The 19334-nt window shown below is 33.6% G+C and overlaps 1 protein-coding gene across 4 annotated transcripts in view; it reads left to right on the top strand.

Annotated features, from left to right (window-relative positions):
- TRPC1 (transient receptor potential cation channel subfamily C member 1) overlaps nucleotides 1-19334 on the top strand; it is a 72604-nt gene that overhangs the window by 49781 nt on the left and 3489 nt on the right. For all 4 annotated transcript variants that reach the window (XM_074191147.1, XM_074191150.1, XM_074191148.1 and 1 more), the window contains 4 exons: nucleotides 395-538; nucleotides 13437-13615; nucleotides 18506-18707; nucleotides 19043-19237. In XM_074191147.1, the coding sequence (XP_074047248.1) occupies nucleotides 395-538; nucleotides 13437-13615; nucleotides 18506-18707; nucleotides 19043-19237 (720 nt within the window). The remainder of the gene's footprint in view (nucleotides 1-394; nucleotides 539-13436; nucleotides 13616-18505; nucleotides 18708-19042; nucleotides 19238-19334) is intronic.

Raw genomic sequence — 19334 nt, 5'->3', positions numbered from 1 at the left:
ATCTTGGGCAAGATAGTTAACCTTTTGACATCTCAATTTCTTCATCTGCAAAGTGGGATATTGTACTAAGATGATTTTTGTCATCCCTTCCAGAACTAAATCTATGATTCTGTAATGTGTTTGATGATTTTAGTGAATAAAATACAGTTCAGAAAACCTTTTAGTTTACTAAAAATCTATCTTCTTAGCTGTCTGATGTTAAAGAATATCTTTGCTCTATATATGGAACTATTCTGAAAGACTGATCCATGATCCATATATATAAATGTTTGTGCACATACTCATACCAGTTGCATATTGTACTTTCTGGGTTGATTTTCAACAATTAGAGCGTTCACTTTTGTTAAACAAAATAGTGTGTCCTGCATTTCATTTTTTTTCTTCTTGACTCCAGTTCCATGATTCAGCTGATCGAAAGGATTGGGACGCATTTCATCCTACATTAGTGGCAGAAGGTCTTTTTGCTTTTGCTAATGTTCTGAGTTACCTCCGCCTCTTTTTCATGTATACGACAAGCTCCATCTTGGGGCCATTACAGGTAAAAGATTAAAATTTCTGCAAAAGAATTTGAGAGATTTGTTATTTTATGATTAAATGTCCACTGGAACAGATAACATTTAAATGATCTTGATATGATAATGTGTTTACCTAAGGGAAGATAAGTAGAGCTGGCAGCTGATCTAGGAAGAATTAATTGATGACAATCATTCTTACAAATAAATGGGCTAAGGGGCAGCTAGGTGGCGTAGTGGATAAAGCACCGGCCTTGGAGTCAGGAGTACTTGGGTTCAAATCTGGTCTCAGACACTTAATAATTACCTAGCTGTGTGGCCTTGGGCAAGCCACTTTACCCCATCTGCCTTGCAAAAAAAAAAACAACAAACAAATAAATGGGCTAATAACCTGATTAAAATTTTAAATGATGTTTCATAATAATTTTTAAAAAGTAAATGGTATTTCCAAGTATTCTGGCTTCCCTTTATTCCTTATTAAATATTGGATATATGACAGTTGCATATTTTAGTAAAAATCATAGGTAATTCACAACTGTTTGAACTTATCAGCAAGAGCTAACTTTATTCTCTTAAGTGACTGAGTTCCATTTAATTATGATACTTATTTTTAAAACTAAATTTATGTAATGATATTCATCAAACCAGAGGTAGTTTGCTAAGATCTTCAGTTGAATCTGTGTGAGGATTTCCTACTTTGCTAACAGTTATATTTAATGTTTTTTGTAAGGCTCCCATGAAAGATCTATCCAATATGTTATTCTCATTGTTCTTTTTTTAGGTTTTTATTTTTTTTTTCAAGACAATGGGGTTAAGTGGCTTGCCCAAGGCCACACAGCTAGGTAATTATTAAGTGTCTGAGGCCAGATTTGAACTCAGGTACTCCTGACTCCAGGGCTGGTGCTCTATCCACTGCGCCACCTAGTTGCCCCATATTCTCATTGTTCTTTAAAAATTTTTGGTTTGCCACTAAACAGTGTAGGCTAAACACTTCTGATCTCTCATTCTAGAGTGAAACAAATACAGCCAATCAAAAAACATTCATTAAAGCAGTATTTGTATGTTTTAATCATCAAGGATATACACCAAAAGACCAAAACTATTCTTTTTGTCCTTAAGAGATTCATATTATAATGGAGACAAATTCAAAAATAGCTAGATATCTAAAAAAATCTCTACAGAACTAGATGAAAGGTCATCTCAGAGAGGAAAGTCTTAGCAGCTGGAGAGCCTGGGAAAGGTCTCTTGCTGAAGATAGGGTTTGAATATAATCTTGAAGGAAGCCTAAGATACTAAAGGCAGAGGCAAGAAAACAGAAAAATTTTTGGAAAGGGAAAAGTCAATACAAAGTCACAAAAACTAGAAATGGACTGTCATGTATGAGGAAATGATTGAGCCAGTATGAGGTGGAATGTCATATTTGTTAAGGGGCCCTGATTATTAAGAGCTTTAAATGCCAAAGAGGAAGGAGTCCATTGGAGCTTATTGGGGGTGACATAGTCAGACCTAAGCTTTAGGAAAATGACTTCAATAGTTGAGTAGAGACTATACTGGGAGTGGAGAGAGACACAAAGTAGGGAGATCACCCAGAACGTTATTGGAGTAGTCTAGGCATGAGATGATGATGTTTGACCTGGGATGTCGGTTTTGTGAGAGAAGCAGATGTATATAAGATATGATTGGAAAGTAGAAACAGCAAGAGTGAGTGAGAAGTTAAGGAAGATACCATGGTTGTAAGCCTGGGTGACAAGGAGGATAGTGGCTCCCTGAATGGTCAATATGGAAGTTTAGAAGGGTTTTGCGGGGGTGGGGGGGGGGAAGATGATGAGTTTTATTTTGACATGTTGAGTTTAAGATGTCTATTGGACATCTAGTTTAGGTTGTCTAAGACACAATTGGAGATGTAGGACTGGAGCTCAGTCTAGAGTTAGAGCTGGGTATATAGAACTAGGAATTATTTGCATAAATATGGTAAATGAATTGATGAGATTGTTGGGTAAGACTAGGTAGTTTAGAGATTCTTACCTAGAGTTTGTGAACTTGTTTCTGAGAAACATTTTGATAACAGTTTCTGATTATAATTAGTATTTAATACATTTAAAAACACTATTCTGAGAAGTGATCTGCAGCCTTCCCCAGACTGACAAAAGTGATCAATGAAATAAAAAAGCTTCAGAACCCCTGCCATAGAGAAATGGACATAGGCTTGGGGGACATTTACAGTACTTTAGGATGCATAATTAACATCTAGCAAAAGAAACTGAAAAGTAGGGGATAGGGAAAAAACCCCAAGAGATTGTAGTGTCAAAAAAAGCTAGAAAGGAGGGAATATTCAGAAAAAGATGATCAATTGGGTCAAATGCTGTAAAGATATAAAGCAGAATGAGTTTTGAAAAATGGCCATTAGATTTGATAGTTGAGAGATCGTTAAGAAAACTTTGGAGAGAGAGAGAACAATTTAAATTAAATGCTATGGACCAAAGTGAGATTGCAGACGATTTACAAGACTGAGATAGAGATGTATTGATGGCTTGCTTAGGGAGTTTACCTGAGATCAGGTGAGGATTGTTAAAGGATGAAGAAGTTGAGCTTGTTTTTGATCTGAGGGACCAAGTAGCTCAGTTTTGAGTGGTGTTATACATCAGTCCTAAAAGATACTATCGCTTTTGAAGTCTAGAGTAGAATTCTATGGATGAGGCTAACAAAGAAATTTGAACACATTTTAAGCTTCTCCAAAATAATTGTTTCATTTTGTTTGAAATAATGACAATGAAACCGGATAATTTGGTGTCAAAGATTTAAGAAACTGAAATTGGGAAAAGTCACTCATAAATCAAATATATGTAGAAGTACCTACTGAAGATGTCACAGTTGTGTAAGCATTGATGAAATGGTTTATAACAGTTCAGAGACAAGGAAAAAGGGAGGGGAGGAAGGAAGATTTATTAAGTGCCTTCTATGTGCCAGACTCTGTAATTAAAAATTGTAGAAATATTATCTCAGCGAATCCTCACAACAATCCCCTAAAAGTTAGGTGCTATTATTATCCCCATTTTACTATTGGGGAAACTGAGGCAGTTAACATTTAAGTGACTTGCCTAGGGTTATTCAACTAGTAAGTGAGGCCTGATTTGAATACAAATCTTCCTGATTCCGATTTATCCCTATACCACTTATCCTAACTAGAGAGGTAACAGGGAATGGGAAAACTTGAGGAAATTTTATTACTGAAAAAAAAGTGTTCAAGAAGACATCAATAACTACTGATTCATAATATTTAGTTTCTCAGTAGTCTAATATTTACATGGATTTCTCATACTGATTTTCCTCTTTCCAGTATACAGTGCTTCATGGTTATTAAAATTATGATTTTTAAAAGGTGGGACAATTTCATTGGGAAGCTTGTGGTTATTAAAAGAACTGCTGGGGCAGCTAGGTGGCCCTGGAGTCAGAAGTACCTGAGTTCAAATCTGACCTCAGACACTTAATAATTACCTAGCTGGTGTGGCCTTGGGCAAGCCACTTAACCCCATGCCTTGCCAAAAAAAAAAAAAAAAAAAAAAACCTTAAAAAAAAAGAACTGTGCCTTCCTCCTGTTCAGTTTTGGGTCCAACTTAGTCTATCTTTGCAATATCTGCCCAAGATATAGATAGTCATGGATGAGTTTTTAAAATTATTCAACTGTTTGGTAGAGACTGGACAATAGGCATTCTTCATCTAATTTGTTTTTCTTTGTGGGTAGTTAAGGGTTAACTTAGGAAGGTGTAGATCTAACTATTTTATCAACTCTGCTCAAAAATTTTCAATATTTTCCTTTTGCCTCTAAGGATAAACTGCAAAATTTGCAGCCAGTCTTATTTCATATTTTCCCCTGGTCAAATTGATTTGCTAACTATTCCCTTTAATATTCCATAAACCATGCATATGCTTTTGCACATGTGATTCCTTATATTTGAAATATACTCCCTTTCCTTCCCCACCATCACACCTTGAAATTCATCACTTTGATGCCATTTCCAACATGAAATGTTTTCTGATCTCCTCAGTTGTTTGTGGTCTTTCCCTCTTGAAATGACTCTTCATTCTTTTGTATATACTATGTGATATCTCTGTATCCCCTTCTTAGAATGTAAACTTCTTGAGGGCAGAGATTGATTTATTTTTCTTTGCATCCTTAGGACTTAGCACAATACTTTGCATAGTAGACAGTAAGTGTTTTAGTTGAATTTGAAGTGTCCTAAAGGATATGCTTCATGAAATGTTTAATCAGAAGATGGGTAATGGACAGCTCATGAAACTTAAAAACTTCTAGGAAGTTTCCAGAATATTGTGCAGTACTATTTTAAATGGGAAGATGATTCTATTAGATACTGAGACAAGTGTTTTCTAAATAGCTGTTCTTTCAGGAATGATGGATTTGAGTTCACTCAAACATTCATCTTGTTCCCTTTGCAGTCAATAAGAATGGAGTTTAAAGTGGAACTTTAATTCTGTGACCATGAAATAAGAGTTACCAATTGCTCATTTTTGGATTAGATCCATAATTTCAGCTTCTATTAACATAATATTAAGAACAGTTACTTTTGTATCTCTTAAAATGGTCCACATCGGGGCAGCTAGGTGGAGTCAGGAGTACCTGGGTTCAAATCTGGTCTCAGACACTTAATAATTACCTAGCTGTGTGGCCTTGGGCAAGCCACTTAACCCCATTTGCCTTACAAAAAAAACCAAAACCTAAAATAAAATGGTCCACATCCTTCCCCTCAAAGCAATTTACTTATTGCTCTAATTAGATATGCCTTTCTACTCAGTACCAGGTTTTCTTTACCAAAGAGTGTTTCTTGGTTTTCTTTGTCCGGAGTGTATTTTTTTCCTTACACCTATTTATTGAGAGATGATCTATAATCACACCTGTCTCTCTGTCTATGCACAAAAAAAAAGTAAACATAGTTGTATACTTGTTAATTATTAAAAAATATAAAAGAAGTTTCTATTTGAAGCTTAAAAGATGCTTTATTGTTCTTTAGATGCCAAGTGGGAAATGCTGGTTTGAATTTTGAGAGAGGAATTTTGTAGAAGTAGAGAAAATAAGGAATAGGAAAGTATTAATTCACTAAGGTTTTATTAAGTGCCTATTATGTGCCAGAGACAGTCCTGGTTGCTAGGAACACAAAGACAAAAGTGAACTAGTCTTTACTCTCAAGAAATTTGTATTTTATTGCGAAAAAATGACTTGAGTGTAGATAGAGAACCATGATAATTTCATGTGGATAAAAATATATCTTGATTTTCAGGGAATCAATAATAGCAAAAATATTTATCTCCTACTAACCAAAAAGTCTCAGGGTTTTTTAAAATTTGTTTTTAAGAAGCACAAAGAAACCCCATTTCCACCAAACTTATAAAACAGAATTGCCCAAGGTCTTTATAGGAATGTATGCTGTTTATTTTCTCTCTGCCATTTAATCTGACTCTCATGACCTCTCCCAGAAAAAAAGGGTATTTTCTGTGTATGCTCCTATGCCTATATTCATCATTTAATCTGTAGAAAACTTCTCTGCTGTTTTTCCCTTATATTCAGAATTTGCATTATTTTGAAAAGTTAGAGAATTACATTTTTTCCTTTCATAAGATTTTATTTTTTAACCTAATCCAAGAGATGTTTTTAAATTAATTTCACTATATTGCTCTCTATGACATATAAATTAAAATTATCTTTTTTTATTTTATGCATATTATTATATCTATCTGATTTTAAATTGTCACATGAAAATTGCCATTTTAAAATTAGTTGATTCTGTTTAGGCAGATAAATTCTTCTAAAATGATATCTAGAAAATATTGTTTCTATTTTATTCTGCATTCAATTGTTCAGGTTTTACCAACAAATATTAAAGTTACTACATGTAATAATCACATTTTACAATCTATTTTAGAAAGTCATTTTGGGCATTCATTTCATGATAAATGACCTTTCCAATTTAAATCAATCTTTTTTGCCTTTATTGGTTTCCCAAATTTTTCTCATTGAAAATTTTCCCATTTTTTTAAGGGGAAGGGAAGTAAGCATTTATTAATTATCTTCTTATGTGTCAGTGACTGGGCTGAGCCTTTTATAATTATTATCTCATTTTAAATATATGTATATATAATTTAGAAAATTAAATGATAGTAAATACATTATTGAATATCATGTAGTTAATCTTTTTGTTACTATCAAAATTAAAATTAATTACATTTTATAAAATATAATAATTTTTAGTTGCTTCCTTTAAATCCCCTTCAAGAATCTTTGTCATTGTTTTAGAAATCAACTTTATATTTGTAATTAGTGTGTGCTCTATTCTTCTGGTTCTAATTTTTCCCCTCTTTGCTTTATTTCATAAAGATGTTTCCAGATTTCTTTATATTTCTCACACCTTATTTTTTCATAATATTTTGCTACAATAATATATCATAATTTAGTTAAAGTCTCCTGTCAAATATTTAGACTACTTTGGGGTTTTTTTGTTTATTTTTGCAATTACATATGATTTTTCTATGAAAATCTTTGAAAATTCAGGCTATCTCAAATGAAGTTTTAATCTATCATATTTGCTTATCAATATCAAGCTATGTGTAGATCTGTATAGTAATCAATGAATCTATCTGCCTTCCTTTTTTGTTTTGTTTTATTTTATTTTTTGATAATACTTCCAGGATATATTACCCTATATATAGGTCAAAGGATGTGATTATTTTTGTATTAATTACTTTATACTGTCATAACTGTTCTTCAAAAGAATTCTTTGGGCAGCTAGGTGGCGCAGTGGATAAAGCACTGGCCCTGGAGTCAGGAGTACCTGGGTTCAAATTCAGTCTCAGACACTTAATAATTACCTAGCTGTGTGGCTTTGGGCAAGCCACTTAACCCCATTTGCCTTGCAAAAACCTAAAAAAAAAAAAAAAAGAATTCTTCAAATTTACAATGCCGTTCAATGAGTACTAGTTTCTCCACAGTCCTTCTAGATTCAGGTTTCAGTGTTTTTCATTATTTCTCCCAATTTGATTTGGGTGAGCAGATTTTTCAAAGCTGTTTTATTTTGTGTAACTCTCTGATTGTTAATGAGATTGTATATTTTAAAGTTGTCATATTTTGTTTTTCTGAAATTTTTTCTTAAGAGAGGAACTATACCATGTGTAAATATTTTCATATGTAAATATTTTTGAAGCTCTTTTTTAGGGAGGGTCAGGGATATCTAGGATTCTTTTTTCTTCTGACTATGGAATGCTCTTGTCTTTTTTTTTTTATTAAAGATATTATTTGAGTTTTACAATTTTTCCCCAATCTTATTTCCCTCCCCCCACCCCCACCCCCACGGAAAGCAATCTGTCAGTCTTTACTTTGTTTCCATGTTGGACATTGATCCAAATTGAGTGTGATGAGAGAGAAATCATATTCTTAAAGAAGAAACAGAAAGTATATGAGATAACAAGATCAGATAATAAGATATCTGTGTTTTTTTCTAAATTAAAGGGAATAGTCCTTGAACTTTGTTCAAACTCCATGGTTCTTTCTCTGGATACAGATGGTATTCTCTATTGCAGACAGCCCAAAATTGTCCCCGATTGTTGCACTGATGGAACGAGCAAGTCCATCAAGGTTGAACATCACCCCCATGTTGTTGTTAGGGTGTACAGTGTTTTTCTGGTTCTGCTTATCTCACTTAGCATCAGTTGATTAGCATCAATTCATGCAAATCCTTCCAGGCTTCCCTGAATTTCCATCCCTCCTGGTTTCTAATAGAACAATAGTGTTCCATAACGTATATATATCACAGTTTATTAAACCATTCCCCAATTGATGGACATTCCTTCTGTTTCCAATTCTTTGCCACCACAAACAAAGCTGATATGAATATTTTTGTAAAAGTGATGATTTTTTTACCCTTTTTCATGATCTCTTCAGGGTATAGATCCAGTAGTGGTATAGCTGGATCAAAGGGTATGCACATTTTTGTTGCCCTTTGGGTGTAGTTCCAAATTTCTCTCCAGAAAGGTTGGATGAGTTTACAGCTCCACCAACAATGTATTGGTGTCCCAGATTTCCTACATCCCTTCCAACATTGATCATTGACCTTTGTGGTCATATTGGCTGGTCTGAGAGGTGTGAGGTGGTACCTCAGAGATGCTTTAATTTGCATTTCTCTAATAGTGATTTAGAGCAATTTTTCATATGACTATGATCTCTTTGATTTCTTCATCTGTAAATTGCCTTTGCAAATGTAGTAGTTCTAAAGTCAAATCCAAGAGAATGTATCAGAGTCTTATAAGAACACACATTTCCCATGCTAGATTTAGGGGCTTGATTTAGATTCAACTTTAATTATTTGTGCATTCATGCAGCCTGTATAATGGTCTATAATGTTTAAAGGACTTTGTAAGTGAACCAAAACAGTTTTATTTCTTTTATATTTACCTACAAATATGCTTTTAGTTTTTTCCTTTCACAATTTTAAAATTCACAACTCAAAAACATTTGAAAAAGCAGGAATGTGTGGCTATAGTCTCAAAAATCAATCATGAGAAGAGAAAATAATGCTTTCAATAAAAGACAGCTATTAATCATTGCAGTTTGTGTTCAAAAAAATTTTTTTGTTCTTAAATATGTTACATTTTTATATTTAACAAATATAAATTACTTAAAGGTAATTATAATTGGCTTATTTGATTATAATCATCAGATTATAAGGAATTTATTGTAGAACATATGGTAGAATCATCTGGAGAAATAGGGAAATCATAAGGGTGTTAGAATTGGAAGGTCCTCAGAGTCCATAAGTGACAAAGAAGTTTTACTCTGGCAATTCAGTCCGAGGTCTGAATGAATGCTTGTCATCATTATTCCCCTTGTAGAAATAAACACGGTATTGGAGTAATTTAATATTTCTGTCTGGTTATTCATCCAAATGAATGTCATTAGGTATTTGCTTTTGACTGGGAGCATTTTCCATGGAGATTTTAATGTTTAAAAGGTATTTTTAAATGAGATCTTAACTTCTTGCAGGATTATGTGTACTTAGTCTTGTTGTGGAAAATTGTACTGTGTTTCCCAGGAATTTGTTTGGGTTGAGTCTGGTGTATCAGAATGCCTACTAATTTATCTCATAGATGTTAGATACCCCAATATGTAAAGTTCTAAACCAAATCTTTTGAGTAAATGTTACACTGTTTCCTTCAACTATGGCATGATTTTGAGTCTGGTGACTTGCTCAGGAAAGTCAAATCAGAGTCCAGACCATAAACAATATCAGCCTTTTTCCTTGTTTTGCATTGAAACCCTTTCTGAGATCCACTTATGTGGAGCAGTGAGTCTCTAGAGTCAGGGAATATTTTGTAGAATCACTCGATCATAAAAGGCCTCTATACTTACGAAAATAATTCCAGTACATTTTCATAAGCCTTTTTTCCTCTTCCCTTTACCTTCTCACCCAATTACTATATCTGAAAATCTGAAGTATAGATCTGGCAATAGAGTTAACAAAGAATACCTCTTCTTCCATGCTACTTATAGCCTCAGAATCTTAGGAAGTGAGAAACTGAGAAATCTTAATTAACATGCATCAAAAATGGGTACCATCATGTATTAAAGATAAAAAGTCATCTTGGTTTTTGGACCTCACATAGTGTTAAGACCCTGGAAATGTGGACCGGATAACTCACAACAATATCCATGAAGTAACAAGAAATATCATCTTTCAGTAATTCTGTAGGTTTTGTGTGTGACCTTTCTTTTTTCATTTCCTGTCAATGGTCTATAACACACACATAAACACACATACATATACACACATACACAACAAAACAAAAAACAACCAAATCCTCATTTAGAGAGGAATATTCTAGTAAATATAGGGAATAAAATGAGTGGGAGAACTGGTCAGTTTAAGAAACAGTCTGTGGATCTAGAAAATAGAACAGATTGAAGTGATAGATCACTGACCTGCTACTTGATAATGTGTTCAGTTATTTTACATAATGCACTCATGCACTTTGAATGTGTCTAACTCTTCATGACCCCATTTGTGGTCTTCTTGGCATAGAACTGGAACAGTTTATCATTTTCTTCTCCAGTTCATTTTATATAATGAGGAAACTGAGGCAAACAGTGTTAAGTAACTTGCCCAGGGTCACACAGCTAGTAAGTATCTGAGGTCAGATTTTAACTGAATTTAACTGATATTCTGCTCTAAATTTATCAAGGACATTGAGAGGAAGATTGAACCCTAGAATCCAAGATGCAATATAGAACATTTGTAAACACTAATCAGTTTATGATTTTATTTTCGTGGATTTTCCCATCACCAGTGCATATTGCAAACCCACCCCTCTGCCTATTGAATTTTTCTCTTATATTCTCTCATATGTTAACCACAGGGTGTCAGCACAATGTACTAGATGCCTTCCTCATTTTCTTTTGATAGTGTAAAAATAGTGATGGAATCCATGACCTGTCCAACCCCTTGCTTTTTCCATATGATGACCAGAGATTATAGTGTTCCATTATTAGTTGCCTTACACAGCTACCAACAGAACAGTGTTGTTAACAATATGATCTTAATTTAAGGGAGAAGTTGGAAGTAATTAAAAAAACCCTTTAATTTCTTGTTAGTCAGACAACTCTCATGTAATTCTGAAGCCAACTGGTTGTGCATCTTCTGTGTGTGTTTATGAAAATGATGGATTCCTTCTTCAAACATGCTTTATTCCCTACCAGATTTTAAAATAACTGGTTGTTGTAAGTTATTTGTATTGCCATAATTTTCAACAGCCCCACAGTATTTTGTTGTGTGCATTGGAGGAACCTTGTTAGAAGCATTTAGGCATTTGATCTATCAATTTAAAAACTTTTATAGTCAACAAATGAGGTAAATTGTAGAAAGTGTCGTGCTTCTTCTCCTAATATTCTCATCAAGGATGTTTTTTTTAATTGTTTTTTTGAATTTTACAATTTTCTCCCCAGTCTCACTTTCCTCCCCCCACCCCCCCACATAAGGCAGTCTGATAGTCTTTACAATGTTTCCATGATATGCAGTGATCAAAATTGAATGTGTTGAGAGAGAAATCATATCCTTAAGGAAAAAATAAAATATAAGAGATAGCAAAATTACATTATAAAATATCTTTTTTTTTTTTTTAAGTAATAGTCTTTGGTCTTTGTTCAAACTCCACAATTCCCTCTTTGGATACAGATGGAATTCTCCATCGCAGATACCCCAAAATTGTCCCTGATTGTTGCACTGAGGAAATGAGTAAGCCCATTAAGATTGATCATCAGGGGGCGGCTAGGTGGCATAGTGGATAAAGCACTGGCCTTGGAGTCAGGAGTACCTGGGTTTAAATCCGGTCTCAGACACTTAATAATTACCTAGCTGTGTGGCCTTGGGCAAGCCACTCAACCCCATTTGCCTTGCAAAAAACCTAAAAAAAAAAAAAGATTGATCATCACCTCCATGTTGCTGTTAGGGTGTACAGTGTTCTTCTGGTTCTTCTTATCTTGCTCAGCATCAGTTCTTGCAAATCCTTCCAGGCTTCCCTGAATTCCCATCCTTCCTGTTTTTTTTTGTTTGTTTTTTAGATTTTTGCAAGGCAAATGGGGTTAAGTGGCTTGCCCAAGGCCACACAGCTAGGTAATTATTAAGTGTTTGAGACCGGATTTGAACCCAGGTACTCCTGACTCCAGGGCCGGTGCTTTATCCACTGTGCCACCTAGCTGTTTTTATGATCCTACCAGTTATTAGTGGTAAGGAGGAACGAAGGAAATAAACATTTATACAGTACCTGTTATATTCCAGGCATTGTACTGAGCAGTTTACAAATAATGCCTACTATCAGGTATCACCATTTTATAGTTAAGGAAATTGAGGCAAACAGGTAAAATGACTCACCTAGTGTCTCACAGGTAGTAAGTTTTACTGACTCTGGACCCAGCACTCTCTCTGCTGATCCACTTAGGTGCCTCACTGGGTTTTCCTTATTCCTACCCCTACCCCCTACCAACCCCCTACCCCACCCCCAGACCCAGGTAGATGTGAGCCCTTTGAGGCAGGAGCTATTTGGTTTTTTCGGTTTTTTTACTTGAAGTTCCTAGTACTGGGTCTGTCAAATAGTAGATAAATGAAGTAGATAAATAAATGACTGCAGGACATGTGTGAGTAAATAGTTCTTTATTAGTCTGAAAGAATTAATCCATCTCAAATGATAGGCATCCAATTTAATCTTACCAAAATATTTTACTTAGATGAGATCATGATTAGCAGCATAAATGTTATGATGCCAGTTGTTTCCTGTGTAGGATAATAAACTGGATCAAGCACACAACAGTGAGTTTGTGGGACTGGGTTAGTCTTAAGAAGAGGTATTTAATGTTTTCTTAGTTTTTTGTGTTTAGGGACATGTACAAATATTGAATGAGTCTATAAATGAAATAGATTTCTCAAGCCCTTGTTATATGCCAATCTCTGTCCTGAGAGGAGGAATTCAAATCTAAAAGCTAGTCTGCACTTTAGGGAGCTTACTAGGGCCTGGTAGAAGATTGGTTTGGATATTTTCTCTTTATCCTTTGCAAACCAGTCCTGTGCTTGATCTCCTAGAAGCAAAATGGGAATCCTATGGTAATATTTTCCTTTAAGGAACTGACTCTTGTTTCAAAGAAAGTAAGACAGAATCATAAAAACTCAAAATTTGCTTGGCTCTTAAATTATTTCATATATATGAAATGTATAACACATACACACTCCAAAGTGGACTTTACTTGGAATGGATTTTTGGATGTTGGATGTCACAGATACACAGGCAGCAATCCGTTAGGCTGTAGCTAAACATTTAATATTTTATAATTTATAGTAGCTTTTGTTTTGAAAATCTGTTTTATAAATTCCATAGATTTCAATGGGACAAATGTTGCAAGACTTTGGAAAGTTTCTTGGGATGTTCCTTCTTGTCCTGTTTTCTTTCACAATTGGACTGACCCAACTATATGACAAAGGCTATACAGCTCCTCAAGAACAGAAGGACTGTGCTGGGATCTTCTGTGAACAGCAAAGCAATGACACATTCCATTCGTAAGTTATTGGCTTTTTTCTTTTTTTTTTTTACTCATTTATTTAATATTTTATTTTCACCTAATTACATGTAAAAACAATTTTTTGCAGTTTGATAGAGGTTATATATGTACAGCCATACAAAGCATATTTTCATATTAGTCATAATGTAAAAGAAAAAACAAACCCCAACCCCCCCCCAAAAAATAAAGTTAAAAAAAGTATGCTTTGGGGGGGCTAGGTGGCGTAGTGGATAAAGCACCGACCTTGGAGTCAGGAGTACCTGGGTTCAAATCCAGTCTCAGACACTTAATAATTACCTAGCTGTGTGGCCCTGGGCAAGCCACTTAACCCTGTTTGCCTTGCAAAAACCTAAAGAAAAAAAAAGTATGCTTTGATCTATGTTCAGATTCCAACAGTTCTTTCCTTTACTGATGGATAGCATTTTCTATCATAAGTTCTTTGGAATTGTCTTAGATCATGGTATTGCTGAGAATAACTAATTCATTCACAGCTGATCATCCTACAATATTGCTGTTGTTGTGTATTTTGTTCCCCTGGTTCTGCTCACTTCACTTTTTTCTGAAAGCATTTTTCTTAACATTTCATATGATAATGATATTCTTTTACAATCATATATGACAACCTGATCAACCCTTCCATCAAATGGAGCATCTCTTCAATTTCTCCTTCTTTACCACTACTAAATACATACACACACACACACACACACACACACACACACACACACAGACACGTATATAGGTCCTTTTTTTTTTTAATCTTGAAATGCCGACTAATAGTGGTACTGGGTCATGATTTTTATTGCTTGGGCACAGTTTTAAATTATCAGACAGAAGAGTTGAATCAGTTTATAACTCTACCAACAGTGCATCAGTGTCTCAATTTCCCCTATATCCTCTCCAACATATGTCATGTTTATTTTCTATCATATTAACCAATCTGATAGATGAAATATAGTAACTTAGAGCTGTTTTAATTTGCTTTCTCTAGTCAGTAGTGATTTAGAGCAGTTTTTCATTTGATTATAGATAGCTTTGATTACTTCATCTGAAAATTGCCTGTTCATATCCATTGATCATTTATCAATTAGGAAATGCCCCTTATTTTATAGATTTGGCTTAATTCTTTTTATATATTTGAAAACATGAGGCCTTATCAGAGAAACTGCTATAAAATTTGTTCATATTTCTGATTACTATTTTTCCTTCATCCTGTTTTCCACCTGTTTATCCTACTCTCTTTTTGTTTTCATCCTGTCCATTCTCAAAAGCATATTGCTTCTACCTACTGCCTACTCCATTTTACCCTCCCTACTGCCATCTCCCATTTCTCTTTTCTCATCCCCTTCCCTTCCTACTATACTTTAGGGAACGAGAGATTTCTATACCCCATTGTGGATGTGTGTTATTCTCTTTTAGTCATTTCTCAGCCTTTAATTTTGTTTTTTTTAAGAGATCAACTCATCATATTTAAATCATACCTCTGCCCTCTTTCTGTGTATACTCTTTCTAACTGCCTTAATAATGATAAAGTTCTTAGGAGTTACAGATGTTACCTTCTCACATAAGAGAGCAAATAATTTAACCTTATTGACTTCCTTATAATTTTTCTTTCTTGTTTACATTTTTATGCTTTTCTTGAGTCTTTTATTTGAAAGTTAAATTTTCTATTCGCTTCTCATCTTTTCATTGGAATGTTTAAAAAATTTGCTGTTTCATTGAATGTCTGTTTTTCCCCTGTAGCATTATAGTGAGTTTTTCTGGGTAGATAATTCTTGTTTATAATCTTAGCTCTTTTGCTTTATGGAATATCATATTCCAAGCTCTCTGAACTTTTAATGTAGAAGCTGAAATCTCATGTTACCCTCACTCTGGCTCCATATTTGAATTGTTTATCTCTGTTTGCTTGAAATATTTTCTCCTTGACCTGAGCTCTGAAATTTGGCTATAATATTCCTGGAAGTTCTCATTCAGTATCTCTTCCAGTAGGTGATCAGTGAATTCTTTTAATTTCTATTTTACCCTCTGATTCTAGAATATTAGGACAGCTTTCCTTGATAATTACTTGAAAGGTAATGTCTAAATTCTTATTTTGGCTTTCAGGTAGTTTAATAATTCTTAAATAATCTCTCCTAGATCTATTTTCCATATCAGTTGCTTTTCCAATGAGATATTTCACATTTTCTTCTTTTTTCTTTTAATTTTTATTGTTTCTTAATGTCTCCTGGAGTCACTTTCTACTTGTCTAATTCTAACATTTAATGGATTATTTTCTTCATTGCTTTGAACTTCTTTCCCATTTGGCCAATTATGCTTTTTAATACATTCTTCTCTAGATTTTTGTTTCTATTCTACAATTTGGCATAGTCTATATTTTAAGGTGTTATTTTTTTCAAGATTTTTTTGTGCCTCCTTTACCAAGCTGTTGATTTTTCAAAATTTTCTTGCATCACTGTCATTTCCTTTCCCAACTTTTTCCTCTACCTCTCTTACTTGATTTTTAAAATACTTTTTGAGCTCTTCTAGGAATTCTTTGTGAACCTGAGACTAAAACACATTTTTCTTTGAGATTCTCTTTGATTGCTGTCTTCTTCTGAGTTTGTGTTTTTATCTTCCCTGTCACCATAGTAACTTTCTATAGTCAGAATTTTTTTGTCTGTCTGCTCATTTTTCTAGTCTATTTCTTGACTTTTAGTTTTATATTGGACTCTGCTCCCAAGATAGAAAAGATATTATCCCAAGCTTCAGGGTTTTTGTGCTGCTAGTTCTATGGGGTTTTTAAGCTTTCAGTTCTTCCAAGGTGGTACAATCTAAGAAGAGGCATGTTTACTACTCTCCTAGCCTATGCTCAGATCTGTGAGTAACCAAAAGCACTCTTCTTTTCTGAAACTGTGACTAGATCCTGCTTCCCTGTGGCTTCTGGTGTGTTAATATTTTCCCCCTTGCCTAGGATTGAAATGGGTAAGGCCAGCAAAAAAGACCCTTTGTAATCTTCTTACTGTCTGGGATCTGTTTGCTCCAGAAGCCACTGCTGCAGATCCAGTCATTCCCAGGCTTCCCATGGGTTTCCTATCCTGGCACAGCCTAATCTGGACTGCACTCCATTCTTATCTCAGTGAGATAGACCTTTCCTGCTGATCTTCTAAGTTGTTTTGGACTGGAAAATTGTATCCCATTCTTTTGTGGATTCTGTTGTTCCAGAATTTTTTTTTAGGAGTTGTTTGAAGGGGAATTTGGGAGAGCTCAGGTGAATACATGACTTTTCTCCACCATCTTGGTTCCATCCCTATTGACTTTTGGAAAAAAAAACCCCAAAAAAACTTTCAATGAAAAACCATATATTCCTTAAATGGTATTCTTTTGTTTTTGAACTTATAATATGAATCCTCTCCTATCCCTTCTCCTTCAAAAAAAAAACCTGAATTAATGAGAATCATTTTCTTCAATTATCTCCTTTAGTTGGACCCAAAGGTCCAACATATAAATTATTCTTAGTAGTTTTTAAAATTATTTACGTTTTCCATTAAATCTAAAAACTTCAGAAAGAAAAAAGAATTCTGTAATACTTATAAGAGTATATATAACACTTATTTGTCAGTAAGTCCCAAAAAATATCCTTGGGAAATTTTAAAATGTCCTTGGGAAATAATTCAATCTTTAAGTGGAACCCTAATGAATACTTATTGTATGAATATGTTTTAGAAAAATAATTGTTGTTTGGTAGTTTTCAGTGGTGTATGATCTTCTTGATCCCATTTGTTGTTTTCTTGGCAAAGATACTGTAGTGATTTGCCATTTCCCTCTCCAGCACATTTTACAGATGAGGCAAAAAAGGTTGAGTGACTTGCCCAGTCATACAGCTACTGTATGAAGCCAGATTGGAACTCAGAAAAATGCTTCTTCTTGACTCCAGTTCTCTATCCACTGTATCACCTAGCTGTCTTACAAAAATTAACAGTACTTAATAGCTCCTACTCTCAAAGACCTTACTAGGAGTTGGAAGATTGATTGTAGATATTTATCCTTCATCTTTTGCAAAACTAGCCTATTTCTGATCTCCTAGGAGGACTCAGTTTGAAATTGAGCAAAATTGGAGAGTTTTTTTCCTTGTAAAATTAACTGTTTAAATATAGATTATGTGAGTCCAAATACCACTGGTTTTAAGACAATATACTTTTCATCTATTTTGCTTAAGCATTGTTTATATATAATAAGGAATTAAACATTTCCAGTTCTCAAATGGATTAAAATCAAACCTTAATATTTAATTTTTTTAAATGAAAGGACAAGGGAAATTGTGACTACCTAGTTTTTATTAGTTAATATACTTGAGTTTTGGAAGTGTGAGTAAAAGATAGTTACAGATGTCTTGGAAAATTCCTGAACTGAAGTGTTAGACCAGAGTCATTAGAAAATCTTAATTGTAATTTATTCAGAATCTTAATCTTTAAGAGGTGAGCACTTAGCTTGGCAGAATCTTGCAAAGTTTTATAAAGATTTAATACAATTTAGTGTTTTAATCAGGATTGTATAGAATTTTTAAAGTAATTTTGACCTGCTTTTGTGAACTTATTCTGTAACGTCATATTTCACATAATAGATATTTTTAGAAAGTTGAATTTGACAAATAAAATATTTTTATTTAAAATTTATTATTTCTATAATAAATTTATTGGTATCATTTATCTTCTTGTAAATCCAGATTTCTATATATTTGTTTATGTTTTAAATCAAAGTATATCTGAACAAACCAGAAAAAGAAAATTTGTATGCACTTCATTTATTTAATTATTTGTTTTTGGAATATTAATATTTTTAAATACTTTTGATAGAAGTGTTTTTTTTATTTCATGATTTTGTGTAACAAAAATTTTTATTGTCTTTTCAGGTTCATTGGCACTTGCTTTGCTTTGTTCTGGTATATTTTTTCTTTAGCCCACGTAGCAATCTTTGTCACAAGATTTAGCTACGGCGAAGAATTGCAATCTTTTGTTGGAGCTGTAATTGTTGGTACATACAATGTTGTGGTTGTTATTGTTCTTACCAAATTATTAGTGGCCATGCTTCATAAAAGCTTTCAGCTCATAGCAGTAAGTGTTCCCATTATTCTCAAAAATGTATCTTTGTACTTCTTGTTTAATATTAAATCTAGAAATTATGTCAGGAAACAAAAAAGTTAGAAAATATGAAGGATAATATCATTATTACCTTGAGTACTCATTAATTTTAGAATGGTATACATTTTAGCATTTAATTTACATTTTTTTTACAATATAAATAATGTCTGTCATGAATTTCTATATCATGGTATGTAGTAATGATATAAATTATTTACTTTAATGTGCCTGGAGAATTTGATAGTTTAAGACTACACATGGGTATTATTTTTTAAATATATTTCAGCAGTATTTTTCATATATTATAGAACCATGAGGACAAAGAATGGAAATTTGCCCGTGCTAAATTGTGGCTTAGCTACTTTGATGACAAATGCACACTACCTCCACCTTTCAATATCATTCCTTCTCCCAAGACCATTTGCTATCTACTAAGTAGCCTAAATAAGTGGATTTGCTCTCATACATCAAAGGGCAAGGTCAAACGGCAAAACAGTTTAAAGGTAAGAAATTGTCAAATTTTAGGTTCAGCCTATAAAGTCTCATTTAGATTTTAAAATTAGATTCTGCTAATAAAATGCCATGAAGATAAAATAATTG

The sequence above is a fragment of the Macrotis lagotis genome, chromosome 6 (genome assembly GCF_037893015.1).
Source record: "Macrotis lagotis isolate mMagLag1 chromosome 6, bilby.v1.9.chrom.fasta, whole genome shotgun sequence".
NCBI classification, from domain to species: Eukaryota; Metazoa; Chordata; class Mammalia; order Peramelemorphia; family Peramelidae; genus Macrotis; species Macrotis lagotis.
The sequence above is the reverse complement of the archived record's forward strand: the minus strand, read 5'-3'. Positions and strand labels throughout refer to the sequence as shown.